Source organism: Elephantulus edwardii, unplaced genomic scaffold, assembly GCF_000299155.1.
Source record: "Elephantulus edwardii isolate Elephantulus edwardi_28Jun2011 unplaced genomic scaffold, EleEdw1.0 scaffold00419, whole genome shotgun sequence".
NCBI lineage: Eukaryota > Metazoa > Chordata > Mammalia > Macroscelidea > Macroscelididae > Elephantulus > Elephantulus edwardii.
Window position 1 is genome coordinate 884,143 of NW_006400169.1, and position 10,736 is coordinate 894,878.

Consider the following 10,736-nt stretch of genomic DNA (forward strand, 5'->3'; position numbering starts at 1 on the left):
TCATGCTTGGGAGGGTGGAGGGACGGCGCAGGAGAGGAAGGCCCTCTGTGAGGTGGATTGATTCAGTGACTGGGATAATTGGGATGGGAGTGTCAGAGACCGCACGATTGGCACAGGACAGAGCAGAGTTTAGGGCTGTTGTACATAGAGTCGCTATGAGTCGCAGGCAACTCGACGGCACATAACAACAACAACAACATAGCCCAGATCAAGTACACCTTAGTCTCCAGTCTGATGTTGTTGCTCTTCTGTAATCTGGAGACGTCCCTGACAGCTGACTTTCCCAATGCAATTCATCTCTTGATTTCCTGGCTGCTGATACCAAGAGTGTTGACTGTAGAGCCAAGCAAATGAAAACTGTTAACTCTCTCAGTCTCTTCACCATCCATACTAATGTTACCAATTGGCCCAGTGGTGAGAATCTTTGTTTTCTTAATGTTGCGCTTCAGTCTGTATTGAAGGCTGCAGTCCTTGACCTTCTGCAGCAAACACTTCGTGTCCTCCTCAGTTTCAGCAAGCAGGGTTGTATCATCTCTTTATCGCAGGTTGTTGATGAATCTTCCACCAATCCTGATGCCACATACAGCCTTGTACAGCCAGTGTCCTGGATGTTCTGTTCTGCATACAGACTGAAAAGGTGTGGGGACAGAATACTTCTCTGGCAGACCCCCTTCCCAATTTTGAACCATGCAATGTCTCCCTTGCACTATTCTGAAGACTGCTTCATGGTCCAAGTATAGTTTTTGCATAAGCACAATAAAATGTTCTGGGATTCCCATTCCTCTCAGAGTCAGCCACAGCTTGTTGTAATCCACACAGTCAAAAGCCTTTGCATAGTCAATGAAGCAATCCCTGCCTTCTGCCAAGATCCTTGTAACATTAGCTATAATATCCCTAGTACCACAACCTCTTCTAAACCCAGTCTGCACATCTGGCATTTGTTACACAACAAAATTATAAGATATATTAATACCTTTATTGACAGTGTTAAAGAAGATTTTAATAAATTAAGATATTAATGGATGAATAGACTTAATATTGTTAAGATGTCAATACTTTTCAAAGGAATTTATTGATTCAGTGTAATGTCAGTCAAAATTCTATCAACCTTTTTTACAGAAATAGCAAAATTAGTCCTCTGTTTTATATGGAATGACAGGTGATCTCAGATAGCTAAAATAATGCTGAAAAAAACAACAAAGTAGGAAGGAGAGTCATCCTTCATAATTTGTAAATCTAACTATACAATTATAGTAAACAGTACGACCTAGTTTTGTTTTAACACTAGACATGTAATAGAATAAGATTATTGTTGATATGTGCCATCAAGTTGGAACCAACTCATAACTGACCCTCCCACGAGTTTTCAGAGGGCCCACTTCTTGGAAAAAGACATCATGTTGGGAAAGATAGAGAATTAGAGAGTAAGACCATTAATGAGAAGGATTGGTGCAGTGATTGTGTCACTGGGTTCAAAACTACCAGAGATCATGAGGTTTAGGCAGGATAGGGCAAGCCTCAGATCTTTTGTTCATAGGCTTGCTTTGAATTGTAGTAAATTTAATGGCACTCAGCAATTTAGTGCTTAAGTGATAAGGAGTTTTGTTGCCAAGTCAAAGGTGTAAAGTTTGAATCCACCAGCTGCTCTGCAGGAGAATAATGGGCAATATCTCCTGCAATTTACTGCCTTTGGAAACACACTGGAGGCTCAGTTGTGAGTCAGGCTGACTCCACAGTACATAACAACAGCAGTGTTACTATTATGTGCCATTGAGTCACCTGAGACACATAGTGACCTCTTATGTATAGCAGCTTTGAAACCTTCCCTTGTCCTGATACAGTTTCACTGACTCCAACACACCTACCCCCATTGCCCTAATTACTCTATCAGTCCATCTCATCTGAGGTCTTCCTCTCCTGTGCTGTCCCTCCATATTTCCAAGTATAATGCCCTCTCCACAGACTGGTCCCTTCTAGCCAAGTGCCCAAAGCATGTGAAACAGAGCTTAAAGCCTTAGCCTCCAAGGAGAAGCTTGGTTTCACCCTCTCTAAGACAGACTTTTTTCTTTTCTTGGCAGTCCATGGTATATTCAAGACTTTTCTCAAGCACCACAACACAAAGGTATCGATCCTTCTTCTGTCATCTGTAGTCATTGTGCACATCTCTGATGCATAGCAAGAAGTTGCAAAAACCATGGCCTGGATCAGGCACAGCTTAATCTGTAGACTGATATTGTGCTTCTCCGTACTCTGTAGAGGTCCCTGACAGCAGAATTCCCCAGTGCAACTTTTCTTTTGATTTCCTGACTTCTGGTGCCAAGAGTTTTGATTTTGGAGCCAAGCAAGCTATAATTGTTATCAATCTTTTCTCTATCTATCCTGGTGCTGCCAGTTGATCCAGTGATGAGAATCTTTGTCTTTTTGATGTTAAGCTTCAATCCATATTGAAGACTACAATCCTTGACCTTCTGCAGTAAGTACTTCAGGTCCTCTTTAATTTCTGCAAGCAAGGTTGTGTCATATGCTTAACACATAGCAAGGAAACACTGCATGGTTCAAAGTGAGCAAGGGTATATGCCAGAAATGTGATCTCTCTCCGTACCTTTTCAGTATATGTGCAGAACAGATCATCTGGGAGGCTGAGCTCTATGAGAAGGAATGTGGCATCAGGATTGGAGGAAGACTTGCCGACATCCTGCAGTATGCAGGTGACACAAGCCTGCTTGCTGGAACTGAGGAGGACCTGAAGCACTAGCTGCAGAAGGTCAAGGACTGTAGCCTTCAATGTGGATTGAAGCTCAACATCAAGAAAATGAAAATTCTCACTGCTGGGCCAATAAGTCACATAATGATAGATGGTGAAGAGATAGAGATTGTTGACAGGTTCAGCCAGGGAATCAATAGACATTGCGAAAGTATGCTGTTAGGGACCTCTCCAGCATACTGACAAACAGTGTTGTCATTTTGGAGACTTAGGTATGCCTGATCCAGGCCATGGTCTTCACAATTATGTGCTATGCATCAGAAAGCTGGACAATGACTAGATGATAAAAAGAAAATCGGTGCCTTTGAGCTGTGGTTGTGGAGACGAGTATTGAATATACCATGGACTGCTAGGAGAACAAACAGGTTCATCCTGGTGAGGGTGAAACCAGGTTGCTCCTTTGAGGCAGTGAATCTGAAGTTCTGTCGGAGAAACTTTGGACATGTTGCAAGAAGGGACCAGTCCTTGTAGAGGGACATCATGCTTGGGAGGGCGGAGGGACAGTGCAAGAGGGGAAGACCCTGGATGAGATGGATTTACTCAGTGACTGGGGTAATGGAGGTGTGGTGTATCAGCAATGATCAAACTGGCTCAGGATGGAGCAGGGTTCAGAGCTGTAGTACATAGGGTTGCTATGAGTCAAAAGCAGCTTGACAGCACATAACAGCAGCAACAAGGTTATTTGGGCAATGACTAAAAACACTTAGCTACAAATGAACTGTTATTGTTGTTATGTGCTACCAGTTGTGACTCATAGTGACCTTATGAACAACAGATCTAAACTCTATCCTGTGCCACCCTCATAATCTCGTACACATTTGAGCCCATTGGTGCAGTCACTGTGTCACTCCTTCTTTAAGTAGATTATGAAAATTTGTTTTAAAGAGCATAAGCACGGTATATTTTTAGGGAAGGTAGAATTTTTAAAATTTTCTCAACTGGTATAAAACATTTAAATTAATGGAAATTTCTTTAGGTTATTGCAATTAGTAAGCCTTATTTTTTGATGCCTTTGAATATTGTGTTGGCAAAGATTATTGAATATACTGTAGCTATTCAACAGTATATTGAATTTATATATATGGGCTCCCAAAAGAGCACATAAGTCTGTCTTTGAATAAGTGAACCTGAAGTCTCCAGGTAAACAGAGATAGTGAGACTCCAAGGGGCAAGTCCTTGCAGAAGAGCAGCATGTTTGGAAAACTACAGGATCAGTGAATGAGAGGAAGACCTTCAGTGAGGAGGATTGCCTCAGTGCATGCACCAGTGAGCATAAATGCAGCAGCCATGTAAGAATGGCGTAGGGTCTGGCAAGGTTTTGATCTGTTTTACATGGGTTTGTTGAATGAAGGTCAACGCAACAGTCTATTATCTACTGTTATGTAACAGTAGCTTTTGGAAATATTACTGCACATCGTTTCAATCAGGCGGAAATGAAAATATAAATTTTAATGTCACTGCAAATACATTCCATGAATTTTAGCATACAGTATGTTTGTTTGCTTGAGAAATGTACTTTTAAGTGTTTATCTACATATGGAATAAATTAAGAGAAGTGGTACATTAGTTTCTCAAGAATACAAGAAATCATAGTCTTATTTATTTTTCAGAGATGGCTCGACCCAAACAAACCAATAAGGAAGCAGCTAAAGAGTGAGCATACATATATTTTGATGTTTTACAAGAATATTTTATAAAGATAAAGGATCAATACAATCTGATTAATTAGAACTACTTTTATTAATTCTAGGAGGATCTCCTTATAATTTGAACTTTAGAGTCAAATTTTTTGTAAGTGACCCCAACAAATTACAAGAAGAATATACAAGGTAGGTTTATAGAGCTTCTTTTTCTTGAAAACACTTTTGAAACTCTAGTGTGAAAATAATGAAATGAATTAGGTAAAAATAATGACTGTTGTATAATTTTGAGCTTCCCAACCAGTATACCCTGTGGGTTATATTTTTTCCATGATAATGGCTTTGTAACTCAAAAAGTTTAAGGAATTGGAACCCTAGGATGGGCCTGTTCACAAACACATAGTCTCTTGAATCACACAAATAGTAAATGTTTTTACTTGTGGATAATGGTTAAGAAACTCTATATATAGATTTTGCTGCAGGCCTATATATGGGTGTACCACTCCTCTATCAGTTTGCAGCCCTGTGACAGCTTGCATGTTGTTGTGACGCTATAAACGGTGTTGTGTCTCCTCCATATCAAATACCAGCAGGGCCATGCACAGTGACTAGGTTTCAGCAGAGCTGCCAGATGAAGATAGACTAAGAAGCAGGACTGGCCATCCACATCTGAAATAACAGACCTTTGAAAACTTAATGGACAACAATAGAATATTGTTGAATACAGCACTCTCGGGCTGAAAGGCACTCAAAATACTATTAGGAAAGAGCTGCTTTTTCAAAGCAGAGTCTACCATAATGACTCAGACAGAACCCAATGGAAAACCCTCATTTGCTGATATGACAATACTAAAAATGAGGAGAAACAACTGCAAACATCCATTAAATACTTGAAATTGAATGCATGAAGTATGAACATAGGAAATTGGAAGTTGTTAGAAATGAAGTGGAATGCCTAAAGATCAACATTTTAGCATTAGTGAAGTGAGATGGACTTGTATTGGCCATTTTGCACAGGATCTTCTATGCTGGAAATTAAAGTGAAGGGGAATGGTTTAGCATTCATTATCAAAAAAGATCATTTAAAGATCCATTCTAAAGTTTGATGCTGTGAGCAATAGGATGCTATCTATATGTATACAAGGAAGTCTTGTTGCTACAACTGTGATTAAAATATATGTACCAACCACAAAAGCCAAAGATGAAGAGATTGAAGATTTCTACCAATTCTGCAGTCTGAAATAGACCAAACATGCAGTCAAGATGAATTAATAATAATTGGTGACTGAAATGCAAAAATTGGAAGCAAAAAGGACTGGTCATTGGCCTTAGTAACAAAAATGAAACTAGAGAACAAATAAGAATTTTGTACAATGAATTACTTATTCATTGACAATGCCTTTTAAAAAAATGACAAATCAGATAGACTTCACACAGGAATCAGATTAACAATATATGTGGGAAGAGATGTTGGAAAAGCTAAACTAATCCAGTCAAATCCAGGCTAGGGTATGACTCTGGAATGGGCCATCTGCTGTTCATATGCATGTTTCAAAGTGAAATTGAAGAAAATGGAAATACATCTGTGAAAACCAAAATATGACCCAACTACATTTGAAAACCATAGATTTAAAAAAAAAAAAGATTTAACACTCAACACTGCACTATCTATGACATTGTCCATAAAGAAAGCAAAAGGTAGTTAGAAAGACAGGGAAGGAAGAGAAGAGACTCTGAAACTTGCATTGGAACAGCAGCAAAACAAGGAAATGTGATGCAGTGGTAGGAGAGCTGAACAGAAAATGTCAAAGGACAATTTGAGAAGACAAAGCGAACTATTATGATGGAATATGCAAGGTTCTGGAGTTAGAGAACCAAAAGGGAAGAACATACTTGACATTTCCCCAGCTGGAAGAACTGAAGAGAAAATTTAAGCCTCAGTTTATAGCACTGAAGGATTGTATTGGCAAAGTCTTGAACAATTGAGGAAAGAGTCAAAAGATGGAGGAATACACACTTACTGGACCAAAAAGGATTGACTGACACAGAACCACTTTAGGATGTAGTGTACCATCAAGAACCAATAGATCTGAAAGATGTCCAAGCTACGCTGAAGGCATTGGCAAAAAATAAAGTCCCTCCCAGCAAGTGATAGAAATCCAAGTGAGGTTTTTCAGGAAACTGATGCAACTGTGATATGCAGTTCTCTGCCAACATACATGGAAGACAGCTAGCTATGTGGCCAAGTGACTAGAATAGGGGAAAAAAATCCACATTTGCTCTCATTCCTAAGCAGACTGTGGAAATTATAAAACTATCAATTTAAAAAAAAAGTGAGGGCAACAGAGGAATCCAAGCCTGACCTCTGTCTGGTAACTCCAGAAGGGGGAACTGTCCCCATCAAAAACATTCACAATTCAAAATGAATTCCCATAAGGACAGAGATGTCCCTCATTGTCCTTCATGTCTTTGGACTAAATCCAGAAGCATAGTACTAGTACTGTACTTCTGGATTCAAAATCTGTTGGATTAACTCACAGACCACACATACTCTCTATTTATAGGGTTTATAAGGAAGCATAATAGTCTGTATTTCAGGTTGGCAGCAGGATACAGTCCCTCAGTCTGGCTTGTCAGGCATGGCTACAGGCCCTTTGACTTTCAGCTCACAGCTTAGGTGAGTGTCCCAAAACTCCCTTAGTCTTCCTAGTTATGTTGTTATCTTTTAGGTCTTCAGCAAGCTTTGGCGAAGTCTCCTAGCTCAGGTTTCATGAGGCAGCAGCCTCAAGATGAGCTCTGTCTTGTCAAGTCTCTGGTTTTGTGCTGCAGCTGCTGCTGCTACTGTAGGCTTTGGTCTGAGTAGCATGGGAATCTCTGTCCCCAAAAGGCATGTGCTGCTTTCTTTTGGCTGGTGGTGAGATTCCCCAGTTTTGCCACTGAATCTGATCAATTTAATGGCTAGACAACCAGTCCCATTGTGAATAGACTAACTCTGTATGATCCAACCCATCCATGTGGCAAAGTCAAACTTGATGGCTAGGAAAGCATTTTGAGCAATAAACCCTTGACACTAAATAGAATTAATATCACATGCAAGTAAAATATTTTCAGATATGTTTCAGAAAAAGCTGGAACAGTGCATCCATAGGGAACTACCAGAAGTTTGAGCTGGATTCAAAAGTGTTCATGGATTAAGGAATACAATTGCTGATGTCAGATATATCTTGGCTGAAAGCAGAGAATATGAGAAAGATGTTTACTTGTGATTTATTGATTATGCAAAGACATTTGACTGTGTTGTTGATTGCCTTCGAGTCAAGCACAATTAATAGCGACCCTATGAACAAAAGGCCTGAAGCCCCTTGACAACTGTCCACTTTTGTCAAAGTTCGGCGAGTTTCTGGAGGCATGTTATTTAGAAAGTGGATGCTGCTCCTTCCAGTTTGAGTGGGTGGACCATAACAAGTTATGGCTGATATGGAGAAATAGGAATGCCAGAATATTTTATTGTGCTCATGCAAAACCTATACCTACCCTTTTCTTATCTTACAAGATGACAGGTAAAAAGCTGGACTCCAAGGAGACGAAGCCCGAGGCAAGCCTGAAGCCAAGAAAGCAGATCCAAGTGGCAAATTCAAAAGCCCAAGGCCAAGGACAAACTTCCCAAGAAGGGGAAGCCCCACTGCAGCTGCAATCCTGTTTTACTCCAGGGTATTGGTAGGCATTCCCAATCAGCAGTGTATTCCAGGAAGGCCATGTACAAAAGGAAGTATTCAGCTACTATGCCCAGGGTTGAAAAGAAGAAAGAGAAGCTTCTTGCTACTATCACAAAACCAGTTAGAAATGCCTAGGTATTACTGAGGATATGCCTTGGAAACTGTTGAGCCACGGCAAAGGACCCTTCGTTCAGCATGTGAGGAGGCTACACTCTAGCCTCATGCCCAGAATTTTTCTTATAACCTCACGGTGCACCACAGAGGCAAGAGGGCGGTTTTCTTGTAGTAGCTGCATGGTGGCTTGCTCCCTGTGATTGTGCGTCTGACCGTGAATCGAATTCCACTGTGGAGAACACACTAGAAATTTGTCATTGTCACCTCCACTAAAGTTAACATCAGTGGTATGAAAATCCCAAACCTCTCACTGACACTTCAAGAAGCAGTGGTTTCGGAAGCTCAGAGTGAGATCTTTGACACAGAGAAGGAGAAATAGGAGATTACAGAGCAGTGCAAGGTTGATCAGAAAGCTATGGAGTCCTGAATTTTGCCAAAAGTCAGAGCCAACAGAGTCTTTATTCTCCTTCACCAATGGAGTTTATCCTCACAAATTGGCGTTTTAGATTTTTTGCAAAAGATCTAATTAAATAACATTTAATTTAAAGTATGTTTTTTTTTTAAAAAAAAACATCCCAAACACCTATACCTAAATCAAGAATTATTCATTAGAACATAACAAGGGAGTACTGCTTGATTTACAATGAATGAGGAAAGGTATGTGTCAGGGTTGTATCCACTCTCTATTACTGTTGAATCTGTATACTGAGCAAATTATACTGAGAAGACTGAAGTATATGACAAAGAATATGGCATCTGCATTGGAGGAAGTTTGAACTACAAGTCTGCTTCATTGCTTAGCTACATTTTTTAAAAGTACATTTCTCAAAACATCTTGCAGACCTGCCCTCTACCTACATATGATTTCACAACTGAAGTTATATTCTTTTGTAATCATTGTACCACTCTCACTTGTTGAAAAAATATCACGCAACAGCTTCACATTTGGTTCCTAGACAGCTTCTGTTTCCTGCTCTTTGACATTGTGTTTAGATTCTTTTTCTATCTTTTCCTGTTGTAATTACCTAGAACTCTTCAATATCATTTTCATCAACTTCTACAGTTGCTATGCTTATTGTTGTTGTTTCAAAACTTTTAAAATTGTTCACTGATTTCAGACATAGCTTCCTCTAAGCATCGTTTCTCATTAACACTGTTAACCTTATGAGTTGTTGTTGTTGTTGTTAATGATTGCCTTCCAGTCAAACACGAACACAATTTATGGTGACCCTATGAACAAAAGGCCTGAAGCCCTCTACAACTATTGACATTTTTCAAAGTTCATAGAGTTTCTAGAGGCATGTTGTTTAGGAAGTGGATGCCCCTCCCTGCTTTGGGAGCACTTCTAAAGTTGGCATTTGCTAGTTTTAAATTTTTCCTGATAGCTCGAAAAAGTGATTTGGAGTGTGCTCTCCCTATCGATGGTTTTATCAGTGAAGCACATCACATTTTGTGTGGTGGTGTTAGGTGCTGTTCACCCAGGCTTCATAGCAACAGTGTATACAATATATTGGAATGACGTTTGTTCTTGCACCAGGCTCACCATCTCTGCTGTATCTGAGGGCGATCACTGTACTTGTCCATATCCTTGAAGGTCTGAGATCTTCAGGCTTTGATCACATGGTTTCTGTAAGGATGTTGTAAGAATGCAACATAAAGGTGACCTCCAAGTTGGTAAGCTGCAGGATTTTCAACAATCAGAAGACAAAGATTAACTAGGTTTTTATTCTCGACAATTGTTTTCAAAAAAAGGACTATGTATCCATTCATGTTGTTGTTATGTGCCTTCGAGGTGGACTCATAGTGACCCTATGTACAACAGCCTTAAACCCTGCTCTGTCCCTTTCCAGTCTCACTGTCTCTGATACACCTATCCTCATTACCCCAGTGATGGAATCAGTCCATCTAATCAAAGTCTCCCCCTCCTGTGTTGTCCCTCCACCCTCTCAAGCATAATGGTCCTCTCCGAGGACTGATCCCTCTTTGCAACATGTCCAAAGTGTGTCAGACAGAGCTTCAGAATCCTTGCCTCCAAGGAGCAGCCTGGCTTCACCCTCTCCAGGATGAACTTGTTTGTACTTCTAGCAGTCCATAGTATATTCAGTACCCTACTCTAGCACCAAGCTAAAAGCCGTCAACTCTCCTATCATCCCTCATCCACTCATAGTTGTTGTTGTTGTTGTTATGTGCCGTCGAGTCGTTTGCGACTCATAGCAAGCCTATGTACAACAGCCCTAAACCCTGCTCTATCCTGTGCCAACCGCATTGCCTCTGACACACCCATCTCGATTACCCCAGTCAAGCAATCCACCTCATAGCGGGTCTTCCCCTCCTGCGTTGTCCCTCTACCCTAACAAGCATGATGTCCCTCTCCAAGGACCTGTCTCTCCTTATCACATGTTAAAAGTATGTCAGACGAAGCCCCAGAATCCTTGCCTCCAAGAAGTAGCCTGGTTTAACCCTCTCTAGGATGAATCTGTTTGTTTTCTTGGCAATCCATGG

The 10,736-nt window shown here is 40.4% G+C and overlaps 1 protein-coding gene across 1 annotated transcript in view; it reads left to right on the top strand.

Moving 5' to 3' along the window:
- PTPN4 (protein tyrosine phosphatase, non-receptor type 4 (megakaryocyte)) overlaps positions 1-10,736 on the top strand; it is a gene marked incomplete at its 3' end in the record, with an annotated part of 444,194 nt that overhangs the window by 120,824 nt on the left and 312,634 nt on the right. The window contains exons 3-4 of the mRNA XM_006902506.1: positions 4,375-4,417; positions 4,515-4,593. Of these exons, the coding sequence (XP_006902568.1) occupies positions 4,375-4,417; positions 4,515-4,593 (122 nt within the window). The remainder of the gene's footprint in view (positions 1-4,374; positions 4,418-4,514; positions 4,594-10,736) is intronic.